Source organism: Papilio polytes, unplaced genomic scaffold, assembly GCF_000836215.1.
Source record: "Papilio polytes unplaced genomic scaffold, Ppol_1.0 DF823692.1, whole genome shotgun sequence".
Classification (NCBI taxonomy): Eukaryota; Metazoa; Arthropoda; class Insecta; order Lepidoptera; family Papilionidae; genus Papilio; species Papilio polytes.
In genome coordinates, this window is record NW_013525512.1 from 469067 (window position 1) to 496880 (window position 27814).

A 27814-nucleotide genomic window follows, 5' to 3' on the forward strand; every position below is an offset into this window, starting at 1 on the left:
TTGTCATTTCACACAATATTTGTCAATAGGTTACACGCTTTGTCTCCTGTCACTTCACCACAACGTGGTCGTCACGTCACACGCCTTTGTAATTCGTATGCATGTCTGTTGGTGGGCGATTGCCGACTGAGAAATCTTAAGTTCGGTGCTTTTATCTTATCTACCCTATCAGTTATTCTGAAACAGCTGCCGACCGATTATATACTATCTGGATTATACGTTATTATCTATGATTGCCAAAATTTTAAGAAGTTTTGGTAAATACTTAGTACAGAATGACTAAGTTTTCCAAGATCTATGGTGAAAAATCTTTGGGGAAATTACGTCTACTGTCTTTTTTAACATACTGTTAGTTTCGGCGTTTAGTTAGGGCATTGGACAGAAAGGGGTGGCCACAGATCTGAGAATTAAAGTCAGGTCAACACTCCCTGTCTACAACAATTGTTAAAACTCTTTTCTGTCTTCTTTATTTCTTAATAGTTTAATTGGTTACAAGTATATTGATGTGTGTTTTCTTAGGAATTAGGTTGGAAATAAAACGATTTTTTTTGTTTATAAAAATATTTTATTGCTTCAAAAGTCTTAACTGCATACTGACACGTGTCGTGTCAACGCCTGTGCGCCTCGCTTACCGCTTATTGTCTACTCGGGTCATCCCGAACGCACCTTATTGTCTAAATATTAACGCCCTCAGAGACGCTGCAACACATATAAAATAGGTCCATTTATACTTTTTGACTTTTTGACAGTTGTCATTGTGACATTACTAGGGATGTGAACGAGTCGATCGTAAATCAAGTGAATCGATTATACCGAAAACTCGATATTATCGATTGATTGAATTACTTTCTTTTATTTTAAAAAGTATTGTAGAAAAGTGGATATTGACGTAGTTTTTGAATTTTTATGAGTAACATTTCACAGACAAAAAATAATAAAATGAATTTGTAATCAGCGTTGAAGCGTCCCTAATTGCATTATACAACCTTAATTATGGCAACAAAACTCGTTATTCCCTTAAAGCTATTTGGCACCAGAAATATGAGAGGCCACGGTCTCGCGGCTGGCAACATTATGTATTATCTATGCACGTTCTAATAATTATCTTTGTTACTAAGCAAATCACAGAATGATGGAATCAAAAATGCATTTGTTGGTTGCGTTAGTACTTAAACTGCAATAAAACTTACTATATATATTTTTTTTAATGCTAAAATTCTGGAATGTGTAAATACCGTACATTTCATTAAAATTATATTGTTACCATCGTAATATCTGAGGTAATTTATAATTTCCAATGTTATTTGTTATGGCAAGACTAGCGAAATAGACAAATATGGATGTTTACCAAAATTCATTACCTTAATAAAATTGACGAAGTACTAAGAGGTTATGTGGCATTTATTTATTTTCATAGTGGCAAGTTAAATTAACTTAGTTATTAAAGCCATTATTTTTGCATACGTAAAATAAAAATAACCTTGGTCCATGTTGTTTTAAGGATATTTTTATTTCTGTTAAAAAAAAAACATTTTCTTAACCACCTGTTAATATGCCGTAAAACAGAAAGCCTGGACGGTAAAATAATTTTAAAACTGTCTTTTTATCTGATTTAAAACGCTTGTTCTTAACTTATGGGTTGTTGGAAGCTTTGTAAAATATAAAATTAACATGATTTTAAAGTTTAAAAGTATAAAAATTACCTTAAATTACGTATTTTAGTCAGATTAGAGTTTACTGAACATTTTCTAACTAGGATTCGAGATTAAAATAGTTTATATTTGTATAAAACTTTGACATTATGCCGTCGTTTCGGCTACGCACTAACAGATGACGCTTTAGAAACAACGCCATCTAGAGGGCAAATTGTTAAACTTGAATTTTTTTTACAATTTAAACTATTAGAAAAGGCTGTGCCGTAAATACATTTTTTTTATTTCAATATAATATAGAATTGTCATTAATTCGATTAATTAAAAGGTTATGCATATAGTAAACAACTTTTACCATAAACAATAAGATGCAAGATCTAGGGATGGCCGATACTTATCGATGTTATATCGATATTCGATAGGAGATATCGATTTCTGAACACTTTTGTTTACTACACTAGTAAATTGATATTAAAAACATCAATTGTATAAAAACAAAAAGGTACTTGACAAAGTTATACAAATCCATTATATAAGAAACAGTATAGTTTGACATATCGATGATTGTACAAATATTTTTATTAATATCGATATCAACCTATTTAACATCGATCATCCCTAGTGAGCATCAACGTATCTACTCTAAACTTTCTATAACATCATTTTTAATATAAAAATATGTATAAAACTAACATACTAGGAATAAAGTAGTAAATAGTCCGCACGAAGCAAACTTACGAATATTAAAACTAAAATTAGAAATATTTGTTCTATTGATATGGTTTGTCTTATATTCTAATATCTATAGTAATCGAATTTCGCTGATATATAATCGACAACTATTCGATTATTACAGCGAAATTCGGATAATTCGTTAAAAGTTTCGATTAAGATTTGTTCGTAAATGCGATATTTGATGTTAAAAACATAAGTCAAAGTCAACATTAGCTAGGAAGACGATACCCGAGATATCTCGAGATGGCAGTGTTCGTCTGAATTTAATTACCAGTATTTATTTACCAAACACATTATTATAACGTTCTACTCATACTATAGAAGTGGTACTATTAAACCAATTCTGTACGAGAATGAGATCTTCACAACACTATTGTTTGACATTCGAACATGTCAAGATAACAGAAGAATGGACTTTAACTTAAGACAATAAGGTTCAAAACTCCATTTTTATATAACCACTGACTAGTTCGAATGTGAAGCAATAGTGTTGTGACGATCTCATTCACGTAGTATTGGTTTAATAATACCACTTCTATAGTATGAGTAGTGCATTCTCTTAAAGCTCAGTCCGCAGTATTAGTAGTGCGGCGTGTGGCGCGGGGGGTGCAGGAGGTGCGGTGGGTGCAGTGGGCGCGGGGGGTGCGGTGGGTACGCGGGGGGTGCGTGAAGCGCGGAACTGCGCGTGCACGGCGTCCCACCGCGCGTCACGACTCATTCCCGCGGCGGCGTCCGCGCGCGCACGACGCCTCCCTTTGCGGCGCGGCCGCCCCCTACTACTACTGACCGCGCCTGCTTCCATTTCGTCCTAAAATGCATGAAAATAGCTGTTTAGAAAAATATTTATTATAACATATATCCCACACAACACATCCCGTTAAAATATTTCTCAACTGACCTGCTAGAAAATCTTGTCTAATATAGTGTACATGCGTAGATTGGCGTTCTTGCGGCAGCCGGGCAGCGCTGGCGCGGGCTCCGCGTCGCTGTCTTCATCGTGTGCTGCTGGCCCGCACGGCCGCTTCTCCAGCTCCACGCTGCTGCAGCTCGCCGCACTGACTCCTAGGCCAGCTTCTGCTGCGCTACGTCGCCGTACTGCTAGACGACGCGCCATCACGAATGCTGCTATCTAGATTTGGAAGATGGGAGGGGTTCATCTAAAAATAGCGTCAACGGCTTTCAATGGCGTCTAGTGGGAGGAAGGAAGTGCCCCAAAAAATAACTTGCATTTTTACCACTAGCCGTCCCCCTTGATTATCGGAATTCCCCCTATAGTGTTCATCCGCAGGCGGCGCCTATGGTTATTTTATGTACATATTGCAATAAACTCTGTATGTGTTTATAATTTTACTATTTTCAAAGGCAAATGTAACGAAAGTCACTTATATCGAAGAATAATAATGATGTCAAAATATTAATTGTTATTTTTTTATCTAGTACAGAGCTTATTATATTGTAAACACTACAAGATTAAATACCACATACCTGCAAAATCATTCCGACTATACCGAATATGATGATGACGACAACGTTATTGGGCGCTTCACGTTCCACTTCCTGAAATACAGAAAAAAAAAAACATTTCCAAAATCGAAATGTAAACAAATGGTTTGAAACTAATGTCTTTAATGCAGACCACACACGTTAGGCTTAAATGTGGGAACTTTAAAACTCGATTGTCAGTAAGATATAACGTGTATAGCTTACATTTTTTAGACATCTTACCTCAATAATGTCATATATCGGTCTGGCGATGTCCCTGTACCGTTCGACGGCGAGCAATGCGGGCTTCAAGTCATGTACGAGATCCATTGCCCGCCGCGCGAGTTCCGCCTGCGGGGCGCTGCGCCACCATGCCGCAAGGGACGCCGCCATCCACGCGCCGTACGCCACCTCGCTTACTGCTAAGCAAGCCACGCCGCCCGCATACTGAAACAACATAAGTTGGTAATTAAAAAAAAATAACAATCGCTTCATGTTTCTGAGGCTATAAAAGTTTACAATGGACTTGATATACAAAACCGTGTCAAAACATTTTAAGAGCGGCCGCACACCTTTGACTAAACTATCGCACAACTGTTGTGCGATTATTAATTGTTTTACAGACAATTCAACTGTTTAGTTGCACAACTAAAAATCGAGTAATGTAAACTCCATATAAGCTCATAGAAATCAAAGGGAGACTAAAGTTGTGCGATGGTTTAGTTTCCGGTGTGCGTACACTACTTATTACAAAGCTTTTGCGAACCTTTATCCAAAATTCTATCCATCTGATTTATGGCATTTATAATATTAAGACCTCGGGGAACATATGAAACGCTTTATACATAGTAAAGTATTTTAAAGAATCAATAAAACTACGGTTTTCCCGACAACTAACAATAATTGTGAATAAACACGCGATTTTCGATTAGCAAATGAAGTTCCCAACACCCTGAAATTATATTTTTATTCTTTCAACAATTTATTAGTGGCCAGTTACACCAAAATAAAAAAATAAAGCACGCGCACACCTTTGGTTAAACTATCGCAGAACTGTTGGGCAATTGTTGATTGTCAATTGTTTCGCAGACCACTGTTTAGTTGCACAATTAAAAAATAGAATAGTGTGTACCTCCATATAAGCTCATAGGAATCAAAGCGAGACTAAACAGTTGTGCGATAGTTAAGTCAAATGTGTGCAGTCTTATAGTACCATAGATACACTTATAAATAGCTCACAATTGCACCAGTGGGCGGTATCAATCAGTGATAATTAGACGAATTAGATTGGCTGAATTACCGCTGAGTCAGCACTTTATGCCCCAAATATTCGGCCGGTTCCCTTGTACAGTTGGGGAAAATGGCGGTGAATCACCCAAAAAATTACAATCGTCTGAACATTTTGAAACGAAACGCGGAACAAATTCAATACAACGCAGTTTATAAATGTGTATGTAAGAAAAGTCGGTTAGTTTCTTTTTTATCATTCTAATAAATTATTTGTAGGAAGAATCGGAGTTTCTCGCTGCAAAAAACAAGGCAATTTTTCCTAATGTGGATCATCGCAGATTTCCGCGCCTGTACATATTTTTTTAGTATAAAATTTTAGTAAATGTATTTTGATTTACCAATATTTTTATACTATTCCAAATAAGCTCTAGGCTTTTGCTAGGATAAGGTTCACGACAATAGTCGAATGACAGATTCGAACCCTCGACCGTATCGGTATACCCCAAACCATTAGGTTCACAAAGTTTTTAGCATGATGTGAATACATACGATATGAAGGCAGGCAGCTCGACGTGCAGCTGCCGCGATGTAAACCAGAGCAATCAGCCAGAGACCAGCAAGCAGCACGTATGCGGCGGACACCCTGTACTGCGCTGCACACAGGAATCTGAACCACGTATATGTGCTGGGGTCCCACGCCAGCCGGGCGGCAGTCGCCAGCAGCGCTCCCGCGTACATCTGTAAAAACACAATAACCGTGAAATCATCATCATCATCATCACCAGCTCACTATACGTCCCCACCGAGGGGCTCGGAGCCTACCCTAATACGGGGTGACTAGGCCATAGTCAACCACGCTGGCCAAGTGCGGGTTGGTTGACTTCACACATATCTTTGAATTTCTTCGCCGATATGTGCAGGTTGCATCACGATGTTTTCCTTCACCGTAAGAACGTCGGGTAAATTATGTACATATGAAAATTCGAAAAATCGAAAATCACATTGGTACACGGGGGCGGGATTCGAACCCAAGACCTGTGGATTACAAGTCAAGTGTTCAAACCACTGAGCCACCGACGCTCTCCGTGAACCGTGAAATACGACCGTTAAATTTACACCTACAATATGCAATTTCTCTCTTTTCATATCAAAATATAATGCACCTATCACATCCAAAATATTTCTATTTAAAAGAGGAAAAATTTGTATTTTTGTATGTATTGAAATAACTTAAAAACTACTGGGCCGATTTAAAAAAATCTTTCATTAAAAGCTACGTTGTCAATGATATGCTATATTTTTCCATTATTTTTAAATTTCACGGGTGCGAAGTCACGAGCAACAGCTAGTTATTAACAAAGTAGATGCCAGTAACATCTGAGGTACTAACCACTTAGGGTTAAACTAAGTTTCATTACTATACTGCCCTAGACAAAGTGACTTTCGATTAGCGATATCGCTTATAAAATCTTCAAAATGTGTTAAAACATATACGTACGAGTACAAGCACTTGACTTATCGAATTTTCGATATGCGATAGTTATAAGGCAACGCATCTGCAATTGAGGATTTTATGGGCAGCGGTCGCTTTCCATTTCGGTGGATTCAGGTGGCCGCTTGTTCGTTTGCCACCTTATATTATAAAAAAAAAATTCTCAAATGGTACTTTGTCTGGGACAGATGATAGTATGTACCATGGAAGACGTCAGATACGTCCCTTGGGAACCTTCACACTTGTACACTTTCCCTTGCCTGACGTCAGCGCCAGGAATGCATTGCATGTGTCCAATTGCGTCACACTTATGTCTTCCTAGTATATTAAGAACATGTGATGTTTCCGCCTCATACAAAACTTGAACAAAAACCTGTAGTCCATATGTAATATAACTGTTACCTGTAATATCTCGATTTGCTGTCTTGGGAAATCTGTTTTTTTGTAGTGCATCTAAACAACATAATATTTTCTATAGTTTAAATAAAACTGTATCATGCGAGACTTTTCCTACTACAAAGAGAAAGAGAAAGAGCGATGATTTTGGAACTTCACAATTGATTACTTCCTCTTTATTTTATTTGTGCTAAATTAACAATAATATAAAATTACCGTCAATATTTTTCAATGGCCTTTACCGTCATTATCGCCCTTTGCAAAAGACTGGTCTAAATTGTTTCCACTCTTGTAAGTTCGAATGCCATCAGATATCTATTACAGTTTATTAGCTTTCGCCCGCAACTCCGTCGGTGTGGTATTGGAAAAAACAAAAGTGAATAGCCTATGTGTTTTTCCAGATTATCCTCTACATCTATGCCAAATTTCATCGAAATCCATTCAGCCGTTTAGACTACAAACTCAAACAAACATCCATCCATCTAAACTTTTACATACTTGCTAATATTATAAATGCGAAAGTTTAGATGGATGGATGGGTGGATGTTTGTTAGAGTTTGTAGCCTAAACGGCTGAACGGATTTTGATGAAATTTGGTATGGATGTAGAGGATAGTCTGGAAAACACATATGCTACTTAGTATTGTTTTTTTTAATTCCACGCGGACGGAGTCGCGGGCGAAAGCTAGTTTATAATATTAGTAAGAAGTAAGATAACAACACGTACGTTTTAAAAATTGTAATCATAGTAAACAATGAACCTTTATAGTTTTTTTTTATAAAAAGCTGCCATTCAAAGACTATTCATATCACATCGCCTACAGCTATCCGAACTGACCTCTTTCTTTAACAAAGAAGTCTTACGAAAACAGTTTAAAAAAATAACAGTTTGAGCTTCAAATAGTTCTCTGTTATCTATTGTGTGTCTTAAAACGGAAGTGTAGTTTTAGTTTTTAGCATCACATCCAAGTTTTGCGTCTTATTGGTTATTGTTCCCCATCGTATAGTATACAAAATGTTCTTGTTAATATGTTCGCTGCGTAGCAGGCCGATATCGGCCTGACGCGATACTTAAATGGTGCGGATGAAGAAAACTATGTCCCTCTCGCTAGTGCGAAACGATTATCTCAGGTGTATACATTTTTTTTTCCTTCTTTATTTCCTGCTGCTATGTTTTTTGCAGCAACCTTGTTATCTTTGTAGTTTTTTTTTATATCTCAGGTGTATACATTACATTATATAAAATGTAAAAATTGTGTTTCCAGAAAGTTAATCTATGCTATTGCTGGTGGGTCTATAAAGACCTGCCACGCATTGGCGGAAATATCATTGGGGGCGCATTTTGGCCCGCCGCCGCACTAGATGAAGAATTATGATTTTACTTGCCACAGTAAACGTGTTAATTTGAAACACTGACAGTTTCCCCGATTGTATTCTTAATACCTTATTAGTACTTTTATGTCATACAGGACATACTAAATAACTTGTACAAAGGTCGACATACAAGTCATATATTACACAAAGACTTGTTTACACATATTATCGTTCATTACTAAGCTGCATAAAGTAATTCCCATTTAATACGTAATTTACGGGTATGAGTGTTGACGTAAATATATTTTGTCAACTTTTAGAGCGCGTACACCTTTGAATAAACTATCGCACAATTATTTAGTCTCCCTTTGATTTCTAAGAGCTATTTTAGCAGTGGTAGAGCCCGCTTTAACATCTTCGCAGGAGTGGGTCGACTCGCCCAGTGAAATACAACGACCACACAGAAAACAGTGGTAAAGTAGAAGCAATTCCGCGTTTCGCTTGACGAGTGTGGTGCCGGAGGCCTAATTTTAGTCTCTTTCCCTTTCCACCCTTTTTAAAGGATGGAAAGGAAAAGTGGATTTGACGGTGGAGGAGACGCATAGGAAGGAGAATTGTCCTCTTTCTGGGCGTCTCCTCCTCTGTCAATCAAGGGTAGGCAACACATCTGCAATTGCGGATGTTTATAGGCAGCGGTTGCTTTCCATTTCGGTGGATTCAGGTGGCCGCTTGCTCGTTTACCACCTTATATTATATTTAAAAAAAAAGCTTATATGAGTGTTCATATTACTCGTTTTTAGTCGTAAAACTACACAGCTGAATTGTCTGCGAACAATCGACAATCGCACTATAGTTGTGAAACAGTTGCGTCAAAGGTGTGTTCCCGCTTTTAATACATACATATAGACAAGATATACATACATATAAAGGGAAAGAGAGAGATGTGAGAATAGAGAAAATAGGATTGGTCTTTTAATTTATTGTCTATATCTATTGTTTATTGATAGGTCACTTAAAACAAGGTAAGGGGCTTGCTCGTTTGATGCGTTTTATACATATAAAAAGCCACATTATTCTTGCATATTACAGCTAACAAAACTATTACAAAAATATAAAATAAGTCATGCTTCTAGTTAACAATAGTAGAGATTTCCTATTTAATTTAATTATACTTCAAGTTCATTGTAAACGTCGTAAGTCAATACTGTTCATTACAAATGATTGATTTCATTCTCACAGTTTATTTATTAGAATTGTCCTCATGCGCTGTTTTAATGTCCAATTTAATTAATAGTAAAGATAAACCAAAAAATCGTACAGTTTATTTTATTTCTTATATAGCAACAAAATATTACAATAAAACCACATCATACTAATATTATAAATGCGAAAGTTAAGATGAATGGAAGGATGGATGTTTGTTAGAGTTTGTAGCCTAAACGGCTGAACGGATTTCGATGAAATTTGACATAAATGTAGAGGATAGTCTGGAAAAACACATAGGCTACTTGCGTTTGTTTTTTTTTTAATTCCGCGCGGACGGAGTCGCGGGCGAAATCTAATAAACTATATTTTTATATTTAATCGCAGTGAATATGACAAATATGCATGAAGCACATAGTTGAGTCATACACTTTGTATGACTGTTTCGATTAAAAATGTTTCAAACAGTAAATAAATAACTCTTAGCTATGATGGTCTAACATACTGCTGGACAAGTATAATTTTATTATGTTATAATCGTTTACAAGCGCTTAACCTCAATAGATTCAGAGAACCTTCATATAAACTAATAGAAGACAACAGACAACAAGTGCGTTTATAAATTTGTCTATACGTTTTGTCATTTACTTGCGTTTCTTCCAATTAGTATATGTCCCAAAATTCATCAATACGCCGGTACCTTGGTACGGCCAGGTCGATAATTTTCATTAACTTTTTTACCTGTATTAGGTGCGATTGTATATTGTTTCGCACGCAATTCAACTGTTTAGTTGCACAACTAAATTCGAGTAGTGTGCGCACCTCCATATAACCTCAAAGGGATCAAAGCGAGACTAAACAGTTGTCCGATAATTTGTTAAAGGTATGTGCGCTCTAAGCATTTGTGATTTGATTATTACGAATGGAAATGCATTTGCATAAATGCAGCATTAATACAATTGTTCTAAGTTAGGGTTGAACGAAATATTTTTCCGGAACATTGGTTGTTTTAACTAGGGTTGTAACGGAACACCGCTTCCGCATCCCTTTTGTTTATTTAATAAATCGCAATTCATATTTTATTATTGACCTCCGCTTCCGCTTCTGCAGCGGTGAAGCTCTTCGCCTCCGCATCCGCATCCGCTTCCATTATGGCGTCCGTTACAACCTTAGTTTTAACCATAAGATGTTTTAGGTCAACCCTGATCTACCTAAATGTTGGTTATAGGAGATTCTGTCTTTATCTTGTTTACAATATCCAACATTTGATTACTAGCATACAATTATAGTAACAGAAATGCGTATTAATAAAGATTAACAAACAATGAAATAAACTGCAACATATATTTATAAAGTATTCCTTAAAGCTATAAATACTTCCTTTGTTTTGTCTTTGATTGTATTCAAATGTAACATTTATTAGATAAATACCTATTTAGATGACTCCGAGTACAATTTACACTCACATGTATGATAAATATATTTACAAAGGCTTTCGTCCGCGACTCCGTTCGCGTAGAATTAAAAAAAAAAAACAAAAGTTAGTAGCCTATATGTACTTCCAGACTATCCCCTACATCTATACCAAATTTTATCAAAATCGGTTCAGCCGTTTAGGCTACAAACTCTAACAAACATCCATCCATCTAAACTTTCGCATTTATAATATTAATTATGAAGTAAAATTATAATATGCGTGTTGTTATTTATTACGATGTAACATTGTAAAAATTAGTTAAATCAAATGGTCCAACTATTAAATATTTAAAATCACGTTTCGCAACAAATAACCATTTTCTAGATGTGTGTACTAACTTATTGCTTAACTAACTGTTGCCCGCGACTTCGTCCTCGCTATAAGATAAATAGTAGCCTATATGCCCGTCTATGTCCGCTACCCTACAGTGAAAGTCCGGTCAAAATCAGCCCAGCCGTTTCGGAGGTAACCCGGAACAAACGCAGCTTGCGGACAGACAGACAGACATTAAATATTAAATGGGATTTTCGTTATCAGCAACGCAAATACATCATCCTCCTCAAATCTGGCATCTTTTGATATACAAACAGACACACCAATTTTATTATATGTATAGATTTACAATATAAAACGAGTACATGATAGTAACAAAATCATATTTGAGAATCTGTCCATGGAAATTAAAAAATGTACTTATAAATATATACACATAACAAATATGACAGCCGAAGATAACATTTAAAAAGAAATATTGTCAGAAACGGAACCGTTCTTTCTTCAATAATAAAAGCATTATTGTGCTCAATGACATATCAACTGCCGACTCATGTTTAATCAAAGGTGATGAGGTCAGTTGAATCAATCGGTCCTCTTGCCTCCTCCAATAGTAGACAGCCACTCATTGATGCTTTATCGACCTCTGGTATGCGGTCTGAGGTAAAGAGGTCGAGTGAGGATAGCTAGTCTATAAGCACATTGTATCTAAGTGTACTAGCTTTCGCCCACGACTTCTTCCACGCAGAATTTAAAAAAAACACTAAGTAGCCTATGTGTTCTTCTAGACTATCCTCTGCAACTATGACAAATTTCATTGAAATCCGTTTAGCAGTTTAGGCTACAAACTCTAACAAACATCTATTCATCTTAACTTTCGCATTAAAAAAAAAGTAAGTAGCTTTTGTGTTCTTCCAGACCATAATCTACATCTATGCCAAATTTCTTCTAGCTCGGTTCAGCCGTTGAGGCTACAAACTCTAAGAAACATCCATCCATCCATGTAAACTTTCGCATTTGTAATATTAGTAAGAAGTAAGATTCTTGGTATATATTCTTTTAAAAAGACTAATAATCATTATCACATTTAATCGAGATTCATATTGCTGTTCTGAAGAAAGAAGCAACAGTATACTTTTTCTTTGAAATTGAGTTTTCGTAATCATTTTAAAGTTTTTTTTTCCTGCTTTTACAAGTATCCACTACAGTTGTATGTTAAACTGTAATATTTTTCTGTTTCTGTAAGCACGACCTACTTGTTCGTCGTACATAAAAATTTAGTTCAGAGTACAGTCGGCGACACAAGTTGATAACGGAGATGCTTCCAATATAAACAGGGAAAAAATCATTTCAACATTTAAAATTAAAGCAAACCAATATATTTTATTTTACCCAAGAATTAGACTAGGTAGCGTTGGTGATCTTCTCTTGTCGGATACTAATGCCCAATTTAGATTGACCTAAGAACTTTTTTTTTTCCTCCAACGCATTAGGTCGGGGCCACGGGCACGCTGTTGCTTACGTCTGCGTCCGCTGCCATTGGCAGCACCCTCTACAGGAGGGAGGTTCAGCCCTTAACCTAGACGGTAGATTCCCCCAATTTAGCGCCCTGCAGCTATAGACGAGGAGGAAGCGAGGGCAGCAGCATATTGTCCGCCTTCTCCTTCCCACTCGTCTGCGTCGGAAATTGACCTAAGAACCTAGGGATCTAAAGACCACCCCTTGCTTACTGTAGTGTGCCAATAACCGGGACACGGCTAGATTACACTGTACATCAAGATGAGTCGAAGTTCTTAAAAACAGGCGTGGGATGACATAAATAGTTGGCAGTTATTGATCTTTCTGGAATTCGAGTACTTTATAAAAGTATGGGAATATCATAAGCACTCACGACTTCACCTTATGAGACAGCGAATATCGGTTTTGATTTGGCACGGACCAGGCAATTAGGCACATGTATGTATGTTTATGTCAAAGATAATTAAAGGGTGTAAATAAATTAATGTAAGAACATAAACTATTTAACTTTTACGTACAGTAACCGCCATCTTGGATTTTGTTTACCCAACGCGTCACTAAGCTAAGTCATTCAGATTTTCAATACGCAAAGAGATTGAAACATGTAGAGGTGGCATAGTTGACACTTAATTTAAACATTTTTACGTCGACTTTATTTAAATATTTTTAATACACTTCATTAACGCCATCTATTGATAGATTCTCAAAATCACTTGTGAATATACATTTTATTTAAATTTATTGCCAATAAGATTTCTTTTAAATATTTTTAAAATGTTTATAAACTATTTTGTGATATTGTTAAGTATTTTTATAAAAATAGATGGGGCTTATCATAACTTTGTTAAATTGTTTTTACAGGTAAATACAAGGACACGAGGTGGCACAAAACTTGACAACTGATATAGTACCTTTCAGAGAAAGTACCAGTGAACAAAATTTTTTCCACTGCGTCTCGTCTATGTATTTTTAAATGTCTGTACGTAAATCACAAAGTTATAGGCCACGGTCGTATTCGTTACGAGTCTATATCACTATATGCTAATACGATTCAAAGTTACTTGAAATTGTTAATTTTATACGCGAAATTTACATACATGTGTTTTATTAATAATTACCTCTACATTAAAAAGCTCTTTTATTAATATTTAAGAAACCTGTAATGTTTCCTTTATTATTCATTTTAAAATAAAAACTACACTTGTTCTAAATATAATCTTGTATAGTAATTTATGCTAAAGAGGTATTACCGGCATTTAATAAAATGTTTTGCAATAATTTGAATTACTCTAGACAGGAAAAAGCTAATGATTCCTGTATGAATAAATTAGGCTACGATCGTTGTAATTATCCTTTATAGAGTTGGTAATTAAGACCATTCAATTTAAAAATAAAAACTTACATATCCCTGCAAAGAATGTGTAGCAATAACCAATCAAAAAGGCCGATTTTCTAATGCCCGTAGCACACCGTCAACTGACAACTATACAATTCAATTCTGCCTCTAAACGGTAAGGTGTGTTACCGGTTCAACAGTTACAATATGCTATCATCTGTTTGTGAAATTGTTTTAACACTTTGAGTGCCACTGTCTGGCGAGTTCGCTTTCAAAATTGTAGTGGCAGTAAACGTGTTAAGATGAGCCAGTGTGAGTTCAAGGTCGAGGATATTGTCGGCTTCGTATAAATCAGGGTTATTTGGCGTAGGCAATTTGTTACACTTCACGCGACCCAGCTGGGTCTATTTATTGCTTATAGTGACGTAAAATAAGGAAAACACCCTGTTTTGATCAAGTAAAGAAACATTTATTGAACATTTTGGTAGACTGATTTCTAGTTATTTCAATCATTATCACCTCATTATACGGCTTGGAGCCTAGGGATGACTAGCCCATAGTCAACCAAGCTGGTTGACTTCACATATATCTTTGAATTTCTTCGTAGATATGTGCTTCTGTATCACGTTTTATTTCACACGATCTGTTGCCCGCGACTTCGTCTGCGTGGTATTAGAAAACATACGAACTATATAAGTTACAAAAAGCTACGTATCCCTCGGAAACGGACATTTCTCGGGGATGAAGCTTATCCCATGTGTACTCCAGACTTTGTTTTATATCTGTGCCAAATTTCAATAAGATATGTTGAAGCGTTGCAGAATGATCGAGTAAACATTAAAAAACTAAATTAATGAATCCCACGGGAACCGTATTCTCGGGATAAAAAGTAGCCTATGTGTTCTTCCAGACTATGCTCTAAACCTGTGCCAAATTTTATGGAGATCCGTTCAGCCGTTTAAGCTACGTACGCTAACAAACATCCATCCATCCATCCATCCATCCATCCATCCATCCATCTAAACTTTCGCATTTATAATATTAGTAAGAAGTAAGATTAAGTACGCCGTGTAAATGTATGAAATTGAGTTTGACAATCTATAAACCTGATTGGTACATTGGATTTGAACCCAGGATGCAGATAACAAGTCAAGGGTATGACCCATTGAGACTCAATTACTTTAATTTTTATATTGAATCCTAATAAGCAAAGAAAGCAAAAAAGACCCCAAATTTCTCCGCGCGATTTTAACCTAAACTATTTAACTAGGTCGTAGACTTTGACTCCAAAAATCAAACAAAAAAATGGGACGCACATGCAAGCACTACCTTTCGGATTAAAAAAGAATTAACAAAATCGGTCCACTAGCGGCGGAGTTATGGCGTAACACACTTCAAAAAAAAAACAAAACAAACAGAGTAATTGAGAGATACTCCGACTTTTGGGAAATCGGTCAAAAATGAGCTATAATTCGATTCTTTTTACACATTCGATAAGTTAAGGCGATCAATTCTTTCAAAGGATGACGTCATCAGACGTCACATAAATTACATTTTTCATCATCAAAACAACAAAGCTGCACTAATTGTACAACACACTAATTAAAGCAATTGATTGTCTGTACGGTTTTCACATTTTTTTATTTACGTTTTAATAAAGAACTAATTACTACAGACAAGAATAGTTTTTACAATCGTTTCAATTACAAAACATGTATTAACTATAGGGTTAGGGTCCGTTCATACCGGAAGGTAAAGCAGAGCATATTTTTAATGCAAATTATCGCTACGGTCGATGTAAACGAATCCTTAGCTAAGTTAACAATGTATTGACGTCAAACAGCTGTCAATAGACAGTAATTTTCATATTAGCTAATCAAATAACCTTAAGAGCGCACGCACAATTTTGACTAAACTATCGCAAAACTGTTTTCTCGCACTATGATTCCTATGAGCTTGTATGGAGGTGAGCACAACGCTCGATTTTTAGTTATGCAACTAAGCAGTTGAAGTGGCTGCAAAACAATCGACAATCGCACAACAATTGTAATATAGTTTAGTTAATGGTGTGCGCCCGCTCTTAAACTATAATAGAAATGTAACCAAAGAACTAAGCACATAGCCGTTGCCAGTTGATGATTTGGCTAGATCTAGGAGGGACCATCACTAATATGGTGTTATTCAAAACTAGTAGTTTTTAGGCCGATTTTGTATTACCTATTAAAAATAATTCCAAGATTTCCAAGGTTGGCAGATCGTGAACCCCCCCTACTGCTCTTCTACCCCTAGCTATGCCCGTGTCACTGCACAGAAGACAAGCAACAAATAGACTTTAGACGAGAAGTATTTTGTATGTCTTTACTTCTTATTTCTTTCCCTTAACAGACTTCTAAAATAATTATCTATATCTAAATGACTGTAAGCGGAACACCTGTTCGTATGTATTTTTTTGCTTTAAAAGAATTTGTATTCATATATAAAACTTACGTTGAGATAAATATTTCTCGCTTCCTCTAAATGGATGAAGAATGCAACCTGTTCGACTATACATTACAGTGGGTTTAAATTACAACACTTGTACATACATATTGTCGTCTCTGTCATTCTATTTGAAAAAACTGAGACAATCATATTCATATTAGTCATCTATCTATACTATTATAATAAAGCGTAAACAAACACTTTTTTGTTGCCTAAGATATCCGCAATTACAGCATATTTTTGAATAATTCTTTTTTTAATAAAAATCCCTATACTTATGTCATGCTTTAGGCTATATATTTGCACGCTATTAAACTTAGGGGTAAATACTTTGGATAAAAACCCTAACATGGAGAATAGACCGTAAGTTGCTGCCAACATCAAGGAATCAAGGTTGCCTTGGTTTGACATCATGTCATGTAATTTTGACATTTGCTATTGATAATTTAACAAATGCAAACAATAAATTTATAATTTCATGCGGACAAAGCCGCACGCGAAGAGCTAGCACTTAATATTATAAATGCGAAAGTTTGGATGGATGGATGTTTGTTAGAGTTTGTAGCCTAAACGACTGAACGGATTTCGATAAAATTTGTTATAGACAGAGGATAGTCGGGAAGGACAAATAGGCTACTCGCTTTTGTTTCTTTTTAATTCCACGTGGGCGGAATCACGGGCGAAAGGTAGTACGTTATATTTTGACAGTGGAAACTTACTGTTAAAGTGCGTGTAAACATTGCGTGCACTCAAACCGGTTTTCTTGATTCGAGTTTAATACCGGTTATCGAAGATCGAACCCTGCGACCGGTATGACAATCGATCAAGTTTTTCGGTCGGTGTATCCCCTACTCTTTCTTCAAACAAATGCTTGAAAGAGTTTTTGTAGATGATTCAAATCGTGACGTCACAAATACTTTTTACCGTGAATACAGTCATGGTTGTGAACAAATAACATTTTGTTTCCTTAAGCAAACGAAATAGATTAGTAACGCAGCGATAGTTACAAGATTCAAATTCTTTATTCGAATATATTTGCGATTTCCTGGTTTTCTGTGGTTTCTGTTACACAAAAAGTTACAGTTTACTAAAAGATTCATAGATCTGAAGATCTATATCTATACTAATATAAAAAAGAGGAAAGATTTGTAATCTTGTATTTCTCTATGCATTGAAATAACTCAAAACTACTAGGCCGATTTTAAAAATTCTTTCATTATTAAAAAGCTATTCAAAATTTTTAATTTCACGTGGACGAAGTCGCGGCTAACAGCTATACTGAAATAAAAATGTCTATCTAAGAAAATAAAACGAAATACACGAAAGCTTTTATTGGTCATACAATTTGAACACTGGCATTCGATCATACCATGAACATTTCGTAGAATTTGTCGATACGAGGCAACAGTGCGGGCGTTTGCATGTTACGAGAATAACAACGAAGCAATAAATACAGAGTACATTTTGACTAAAGAATAGTCGACCAGTTGGGTGGTCTACGAATTGAATTGACATTTTGAATTAGTTAAATTAGGCAGCTGCCCCTCCCACTAAGAGAGTCGAAAGTTTGCAAATTAAATGTCCCTAGAGAACCACAAAAATAACGCAATATAACAACAAAATATCAATTACTACTCTTATGACTTTTACTTAATGTTATAAATGTAAAAGATTAGTTGTATAGATGTTTGTAGCCTAAACTGCTGTACTGATTTCGATGAAATTTGGCATAGACGTAGAGGATAATCTGGAAGAACATATAGGCTACGTAATTTTTTTTTATCATCAGCCTGCCCACCTCTCGATCATTGTCTGGCGACGCCCATGTACAAGTTAACCCTTCAAATGATATAGGTATTTGTGGGTCGTGATTTTGTTTGTTGTAAGTTCATTGGCTGCAAAAGGTGGCGTGATCGCGTCATCTTTCGCCGAAGTCCGAGAACAATGCAGATGTAAAATGAAGCTGCGGTTACTAATTCAACAACTACCTACTGTTTTATAGCATTATAATAACTCAATTCTACTTAACTTATTCAGAATATTATGTCGAAGTTTGTTAACCATTTATTATTTATTTAGCTGCTGCTCGCGACTTCACCTGCGTGAAATTAAAAAATATAGCCTATGTTACTCACAGATAAATTACCTTTCTAATGGTAAAAGAATTTTTAAAATCGGCTCAGTTTTTACGTGAATCGAATACATACAAATTACAAATCTTTCCTCTTTATAATATTAGTATAGATATACTGGACGTTTTTCGTATTTCTCATTATACATAGTTCAATGCCAGTTAAATTAAATATTAAATGCTGTTCCGAAAATTCCTTAACAGTTTAAAAGCACCTGCACACATTTGACTAAACTATAGCACAACTGTGTAGTCTCGCTTTGCACACTACTTGATTTATGGTTGTGCAACTAAACAGTTGAATTGACTGAGAAACAATCGACAATCGCACAACAGTTGTGCTATTATTAATCAAAGTTGTGTGCACTTTCTCACTTTATTCGAATTATTATATCTTTAATTTCGCTTATCTTGACCCTGCCATTAGTTTTAGACAACTTATTTAATTGATACTGTCGCTTTAAACTCAAAGCAACACTTCCCGGCAGGACTCAGGTTGCGCGCCAATCTATCCATACTTGCAGTGACATTGACAGCTGCCAGCTAGGGACGTGACGTTTATGTCGATAATCTAGAGTTTGCGCCAACTCTACAGCACGGTACTAAACATTAGTTATTCTTTTAATTAATATGTGTGCATTTGGATAAACGGTTAAGATGACATTTGACACCACTACTGGTGGCATGTAGCTTTTATAGCAAGATTTGACTATTTGATACATGTTTTAAGATGACCTAATGTATCTACTAATTAATTACAATATATTTATATCTACAGTTACATAAAAAACTTACTTTGTTCAGTTAATCTTACTTCTTACTTATGTTACAAATGCGAAAGTTTAGATGGATGGAAGTTTGTTAGAGTTTGTAGTCTAAACAGCTGAACGAATTTCGATGAAATTTGGTATAGATGCAGAGGATAGTCTGGAGGTACACATAAGTTGCTTTTTTTTTTATTCTACGCCGAGGAAGTCCCTGGCGAAAGTTAGTCAGAACAAACATTTAGTTAAAACTGTGCGTATGTTGCGCTTTGACAATTCGCATAGTACGGTAATGTTTCTCTGTCCACCTTATTTTATGTCGTGAAGCTTGATAATGAAAACAGTTGTCGGAAGGCCGCACGTGGCGGTTACGTCATAGATAACATAACGGCCGACACCTCATACAAACATTAGTACCCGGCATATTTCAATGATAAGCTTGTTGAATGTATTACTAACGGACAGATACTAAAACGAATCTAGAATAATTCTAACATCTAAGCTTTATATCTGTGCCAAAATTCATCGATATCCGATCAGCTACGGCTATAAACTCTAATAAACATACATCCATGTAAACATTAGAATTTATAATATTAGTAAGATAATATTGGTAATTTAAATACATTTGGTCAGCCATTTGTAATGTAAACACTTGATTAGATAGGTAAATGTGTGTTCAGTTAATTTTGTCACATGGATGAATAAATTAGAACTGCGTATAAAATTAATATCTCGTGCGTAAGAAGAAATTATCTATACTTATATTATAAAGAGGAAAGATTTGTATTTTTGATGTATTTGTTTTACGCAAAATCTACTGGGGCGATTTTAAAAATTCTTTTACCGATAGAAAGGTTATCTGTGAGTAACATAGGCTATATTTTGTATTATTTTGTAATTTCACGCGGGCGAAGTCGCAGGCCACAGCTAGTTATAGAATGTCTATCATTTTGTGTATTCGATTAATGAATTTCTTTTCCTTGGTAAATAGTTATTCATCCGATAAGGGAAATCGTTTCTGAGTTTTTCAATCATTTTACATGGAACGTTAGCTTTTGCATCGTTTGTTAAATCACTCTTTTATTCTTTGATCAAATTGATTTATAACCTATTAGCTTTCGCCCGCGACTCCGTCCGCGTAGAATTAAAAATAAAACAAAAGTAAGCCTATGTGTTCTTCCAGACTATGCTCTTTTCTAAATCAAATTTTATTAAGATCCGTTCAGTCGTTTAGGCTACAAACTTTAACAAACATCCATCCATCCATCTAAACATTCGCATATATAATACGAGCTTTCGACCGCGACTCTGTCCGCGTGGAATAAAAAAAAACAAAAGTGAGTAGCCTGTGTGTTCATCCAGACTATTATCTACATCTATGCCAAATTACATCGAGATCCGTTCAGCCATTTGGGCTGCAAACTCTAACAAACATCCATTTATCCGTCCATCCATCCATATAAACTTTCGCATTTATAATATTAGTAAGAAGTAAGATAAATATATTAATTTAGAGTATTACAAAAAACATATTAAAAATAGGGTTTAAATATTTCTCTTGATAGAATTTTGATTATTAAAGATACCACTAAAAATCAAATCGAAATTAGAGTGGGGATATTTTGTATATTTCTATAAAAGTAACATAGATTAAGTATGCTGAATAGGTTATCTAGTACAGTCATGCAATATGCATCGGCCGACATTTAGGCGTCTAGATGGCGCACCGTATTTCCTAATTAGGTCGAGCTTTGACACCGTACTCATAACAAGCGGTGAACTGTAGTTAGGGTTGCCAACTTACAATTAACGTATACTCGAACTAGAAGTAAAGAAAACAACCAGTTATCAACAATGACTACTAAAACATCACAACATTGCAGTGACTTGTATGATCCGACATTCATGTCAAAGGCATTAGATGTATGTACAGTAGTGATAATCCGCGGTGTTCCACTTCAGGAAAAATGGCCTTGTTCAACGAAACAAACTCCTCTTTCTACAAATAACTAATTAGATACTGCTATCTATGAGTGCAAAAGAAAGGATTATAATAAAAATAAACTAGCTGTATAACTTTTTCGTACAAATAAATTTATAAGCTGCGTTTGCCTCGACTGTACCATGCGAACCTGAATTCGGGTCAAACGAGAATACTTGGCAACCCTATAACCGCTCTTAAATGTTGTTTGTTTTCATGAATTTCAGAGTTGTTTTACGTTAATCGACATAGTGTTTTGAGCGTTAAGTTTGGATGCTTTTTAACACCCTTGGTGCTTGTGTTACATTGTAAAGAGGTAGGGACATGAATGACTTTAAAATAATAAGAAATAACATGCATACGATTATGTCACCCCCGATCTCGCTATAAAAATGCTCAGTTTTAACTGAACAGTCAAATTATCAGTTAAATTTAAAGATTTAGCGCCTGTCCCACCAAATTGTAAATTGTCCGATAATCTGAAATATCGAATATTGTTCCCTTATATGTCAGTGACGTCATTTTAAGCCATCTGAGCCTCTATCAGCCAGTGGGACAAGCCCTTAGTCATACGAAAAAAAAAATCGGGAATTAACATCTCAAAATAACCAAGAACCTAATCCACTCTCAAAGCTAAATAGTAAAAACGAAATGCAAGACTTCAAAGTATTGCAGAAGAACGGTAACTGTTAAAGAGTTTTTGCCGTCGCGGTCACCGACCTGACTTGTACTACTTGGGCATTACTGTCGTCCTGGTACTGCATTCCAACACTGGCACGTGGAATGGAACATACCATACGTCGTGGTCTAGTGCGCGTATAATTCATAAACTACCATACATTTGTAATTTTAAATGTATTTTTTACATGAATTTTATGATAAATTTATTTATTTTAGCACTATATAAAACAGCTAATGTTTAAAATTTATATAAACTTTAGCGTTTTCCTTAAGTACTTATGACAAAATAATCATACTAATATTATAAATGCGAAAGTTAAGATGGATAGATGTTTGTTAGTTTTTGGAGCCTAAACGGCTTGACGGATTTCGATGAAATTTGGTATACATGTAGAATATAGCATGATAAAACACATAAGTTATTTGCTTTTGTTTATCTGCTAAAAGCGAACATCGCATTTAATTTTTTTTTGTCTATCTGTCTGTCCGCAAGTGGCGTTTGTTCGCGGTAATCTCCGAAACGGCTGGGCCGACCGGCCGGACTTTCACTGAAGGGTAGCTGACAGACGGGCACTTCTACTTTTATGTTAAAATTGCGTGTAAAAAGTCGCCGACAACACTAGTTTTTAAATACAATTTAAGTTACTTGAATTAGAATGTAAACTTGAAGTACTTAATTCTAAGCACGTTTTACCTGCTTATTTCCAGCACCCAACTCGTGTTTAGACCTGCTGACCCCGAACTATTGAACTGCGTTTAAACATTTTAAATATAAACTGTTACTGAGTAAACTTAATCAATAATTCAAGGAATGTCGTTGTCTCGTCTAGAGAAAAAATATTGTTGTTTATTTGATCTCAATCTTCTTACTAATGTTATAAATGCGAAAGTTAAGATGGATGTATGTTTGTTACAGTTTGTAGCCTAAACGGCTGAACGGATCTCGATGAAATCTGGTATAGATGTAGAATATAGACTAGAAGAAAACATAGGCTACTTAGTTTTTTTTTTAATACCACGAGGAGTCGCGAGCGAAAGTAGTTAATTCATAAACCATAGATCGTGTGAAGGCGCGTACTGACCGATTTTACGAAGAGTTGTAACTTGTTACACGGAAAGAAGTCAGCACGTGTTAAGCGCGCACAATTAAACTCTCGCACAACTGTTTAGTCGCGCTTTGATTCCTATGAGTTTATATAGAAGTGCGATCACTACTCGATTTTATGTGCAACTAAACAGTTGAATTGGCTGCGAAACCCTTACTCGATATACTTTTTACATATTCATTTTTAAATATAGCTGTTGCGCGCGACTTGGCTTGCGTGAAATTTAAAAAATAATAAAAAAATAGCCGGTTACTCACTGATAATAAAGCTTTTTATGGTGAAAGATTTTTTGTAATCGGCCCAGTAGTTTTTGAGTTATTACAATACATACGTACAAATCTTTCCACTTTATATTTTGTTTGTATTTGCAATAATATTCTCAGTTTGAATAATATTTTTTTTTACAAAATTATAGCAGGCTTTATGAAAATTACCTAAACATTGCAGAATAAAAATTTAATTAAATGTTATCTACTTAGGAGCTTTTGACCACAAAATGTCAGCGCAAGAAGGGACGCCATTTTAAATGGGCATCTGAAGCTTACCTCAAAAAGTTCGACGCAAAGCTTTTAAAAGTTCAAAGCTTACTGTCTTTCTGTTTTTATGTAAACTAAATACACGCAAATAGAATATTTATGAGTTAATTTTTGCATGTTAAAATAAATAATTCTTTGGTATTATGTTATAAATGGAATTTTTTGTCTCAACGCGATCAAGTTTTGATTAAAATAGATTTAAACATATATTTAAATTAGTTATATTTATATTTAATCGCTAATTTGAAGAGTTTTAGACTTTGTGGTATATGGCCCATTGTCGAAATATTTCTTCTTTTTATACGACGGCAGAACACTGAAACGAAACTTAAACACTTCGGTTTTAGGGCATGCTTACAATCTGACAGACAACAAATTTAATGGAATTAGTAGTTTTAACGTGGTTCATTATGTTGCATATACATATGTTTTAGTATTTGGGCGTATTAACTATTTTTTTTGTATATGTTTCAGCAAATAAAGGCCACAGTTGTTACGTAATTTTTTCTTTATCTTTCAAGATAAAAAACAACATGCAATTAGTCACTAGTTAATTAAAATGCGACCTAGAGGGATTTTTAAGTACTAAAAAACAACACACATTAAGAATGGGCGCACACTTTTGACTAAACTTGATTGTCGATTGTTTCGAAACAGTCAACTGTTTAGTACAGTTTAGTACAGTTACAGTGGTAGTGCCCGCTTTAACATCTTAGCACGAATGGGCCGGCACGCCCGGTGTAATACCACGACCACACAGAAGACAGGCGTGAAATGGTAGCAATTCCGTGTTTCGTCTGATGAGTGTGGTGCCGGAGGCCTAATTTAAGTCCCTTTCTCTTTACCACCCTTTTCTTATAAGGAGAGGATGGGAAGGGGAAGTGGATTTGACGGTGGAGGAGATGCATAGGAAGGGGAAATATCCTTTTTATATGCGTCTCCTCCTCCGTCGTATACAATCCTCCTTCCCATAATATTTCCCCTTCCTATGCGTCTCCTCCATCAAATCCACTCTTCCTTCCCATACTTTTCTCTTAAGTGAAGGGTGGAAAGGGGAAGGGATTAAAATTAGGCCTCCGGCACCACACTCATCAGACGAAACGCGGAATTAACTTCCACTTCACGCCTGTTTTCTGTGTGGTCGTGGTATTGCATCGGGCAAGCCGGCCAATTCGTGCGAAGATGTTAAAGCGGGCTCTACCACTGTTAAAATAATAACCTCCATATAAGCTTATAGGAATCAAAGTGACTAAACAGTTGTGCGATGGTTTAGTCTACGATGTGAACGCTCTAACAATGTTTTAAATTATTAATCAGTAAACAGTTGAAAGAAAAACCTTGACCTCTTTGGATACAATAATATTAGCTTATGGATATTTTATAACTTGTATCTTGTTTGAGTAAACAATACGTGACATTTGTTGAGTTTAAAGACGGGGATGTCCACGCTCTTTGTCCTGCGTCACAGTGTAACGTCAGCACAGCAAATATCTATACTAATATTATAAAGAGGAAAACTGTTTGTTTGTTTGTAATGAATAGGCTCAAAAACTACTGGAACGATTTTATAAATTCTTTCACCGTTAAAAAGGTAATTTATATGTGAGTAACATAGGCTATATTTTTTCGCTTATTTATTATTTTTTTAAATTTCACGCAGCTGAAGTCTCGGGCAATAGCTTAGGCTTAAGTTAGCTTAGGCAACAAAGAAGTGTGTGTTTACGCTTTATTATAATAGTATAGATAGATGACAGATTTTACAGCTGTTTTCATCACTCCTTTCTTGATATTGTCATCTTTCAGTCCATCTCTTTCTAAGTCTCATAACCAACATTATTTGAACCCTTATGATGGACGAAATGTATTTGACCTCGTGTACCGCTAATTCAGCAATCGCATCGCATGTTGTCTCATTGCGCTTACGAAAATTTTCAGCACATTTGTCGAAGGTCGTTTAGCCGTGTTTAGATAATTTAGCACAATTCAATGTATTAAGTAACTATTGTTCAAGTAATTTACGATTGTCTTAAGACAATTCTAAAAAAATTATCGTAACAAAACTCTGTTAAGAGTTTTTTTAAATTGTTTTAACGATCGCATTATAAGATTATCTCTAGATTAAATCTAAAGTTTTTGGATGAATGAAAGAAATTGTAATAGGCATGTTTCAAAAATCTGGTAATTTCAAGTGATTTTAGATTTTAGAGACATCAGTAGTTATCGGTTTTGTTTATTTAACAAACGTAAATTAACATTCGAGTTAGCGACAATCAGGAGGTATCTATTTTTGTCGTGATAAATTAGTAAACCAAGATCTTCGAGAAAAAATATAAACTAGCTGTTGCTCGCGACTTCGACCGCGTGAAAAAAAAGATATAATCTGTTACTCACTGATAACGTAGCTTTTTAATGGTGAAAGATTTTTGGAAATCGGCCCAATAGTTTTAGTTATTGAAATACATACAAAAATCTTCCCTCCTTATATTATTAGTATACTAGCATTCGCCTGCGACTCCGTCCGCGCGGAATAAAAAAACAAAAGCAAGACTATGTGTTCATTCAAACTATCCTCTACAGCTTTGCCAAATTTAATCGAGATCCCTTCAGCCATTTAGGCTACAAACTCTAACAAACATCCATCCACACATCTAAACTTTCGCATTTATAATATTAGTATGAAGTTGTAGTTATTGCAATAGATACAAAAATCTCCCCTTCTTATAATATTAGTATATAGAAGACCACTATCCGGGACTCATCATGCAGAGTTGAATAAGAGAGGCAAAGAATGTGTTTAAATTGTCCAGCAGTAGACAAAGAGTGAAACGACGTCAAAAATGTAGTAAAGCTATACTTATAGCTTATTAAAGATAGTATATCATTCACGTGTATTCAAATATGCAGCTATCACAGTTAACAAGCCCACTTGAGTTTTGGTGACGTCTTCGCGGCGGTTACTCAGCTCAGTGGAGCAATTGTAACAGCATGACCCTTGAGATAATCTGTGACATGCCACACGATTACACAAATACGGACACTAAAATCAATCCAATAACTAAAAGTGTAAGAACTGGGTATTTATATTAAAGACATTAACTTATTTGATTTATTTATAAAGTGCAGGCAAACATTTTCATATAATTTACTGTCTTTTTAACCGTTGTAATTGAAAATAATAAGAACTTAGTATTCACTTCTCAGATTTCGTTATGTTTCAAATATAAAAGGGTATGAACATCTGTATTTAATTAACATTGGTTTATTTTTTACATTGAAATATACGAAAGTATACCTACTTAGTAAATTTAAAAATGACAGTAACAAAAACCTCAAACTAACATGCATAAAATAACAAGAAATCAGGACAGTCTACAACAAAGCTAAATATTTGGTTACTAAAAATACAATCAAGTTCTCGTTGGAGAATTTATGAATAATATCCGATAGCAAGTTCGTTGAAATCAATCGGATCTTAAGACTTTTTGGATGGTAAATAAAATGGAACCCACAATCAGGTAGCTCGGGAACAAAAAACGTGAGGGAAGGAGTGAATGCACAAACTGATACTAAACGCGCATCGCTTTCTGCATTTTTGACAATGTTGATCGTTATTTTTTAAAAAAGTAAACCTAACCGACATTAAACAATTAAAGCAACCATGCACTTGACTAATCGTTGCATAATTTATCTTAATACAGAAGCTCTTTCGGGATTTGAATTGACAAAGCCAGTGTTTATATTGACATTTCGAATGCGTTTAGATGAAAAGTATGAATTAAAATAGATATTTTAAAGGATTTCCTTACCGCGAATGCTATGTTGATGAATATGAAGATCTTCTCAGCGGTGCAGAGCCCCCGGGCGCAACCCATGGCTGCACTCACTCACTGAACTATCACGACATAAGACACGTATGACCGCGAGCACGCCGCGTAAGGCACTGCCGTTTGGCGGGCGCGGGCTGGGCCTGGTGACGCGCGCCCACTAGGGATGGACAGCATATCGACGCCCAATTTACCCTTAA

The 27814-nt window shown here is 35.5% G+C and overlaps 1 protein-coding gene across 1 annotated transcript; it reads right to left on the reverse strand.

Moving 5' to 3' along the window:
• Nucleotides 1-1892: 1892 nt before the first annotated feature.
• Nucleotides 1893-27744, reverse strand: LOC106104008. The gene is made up of 6 exons (XM_013283943.1): nucleotides 27597-27744; nucleotides 5649-5837; nucleotides 4113-4316; nucleotides 3873-3944; nucleotides 3286-3516; nucleotides 1893-3195 (listed from the first exon to the last, which is right to left on the reverse strand). Exons 1-5 carry the CDS (start codon nucleotides 27660-27662, stop codon nucleotides 3289-3291), a joined length of 759 nt encoding a protein of 252 aa, XP_013139397.1. The 5' UTR covers nucleotides 27663-27744; the 3' UTR covers nucleotides 1893-3195; nucleotides 3286-3288.
• Nucleotides 27745-27814: the final 70 nt, after the last annotated feature.

What these genes read in the sequence shown, in the direction of transcription:
- LOC106104008 (XM_013283943.1), bottom strand. Translation starts at nt 27,662, where the DNA reads ATGGGTTGCGCCCGGGGGCTCTGCACCGCTGAGAAGATCTTCATATTC. An exon ending in TCATCAACATAGCATTCGCG is followed by an intron (nt 5,838 to 27,596) that starts GTAAGGAAATCC and finishes GTGTTTTTACAG; the next exon opens with ATGTACGCGGGAGCGCTGCT. An exon ending in GAGCTGCCTGCCTTCATATC is followed by an intron (nt 4,317 to 5,648) that starts GTATGTATTCAC and finishes ATGTTGTTTCAG; the next exon opens with TATGCGGGCGGCGTGGCTTG.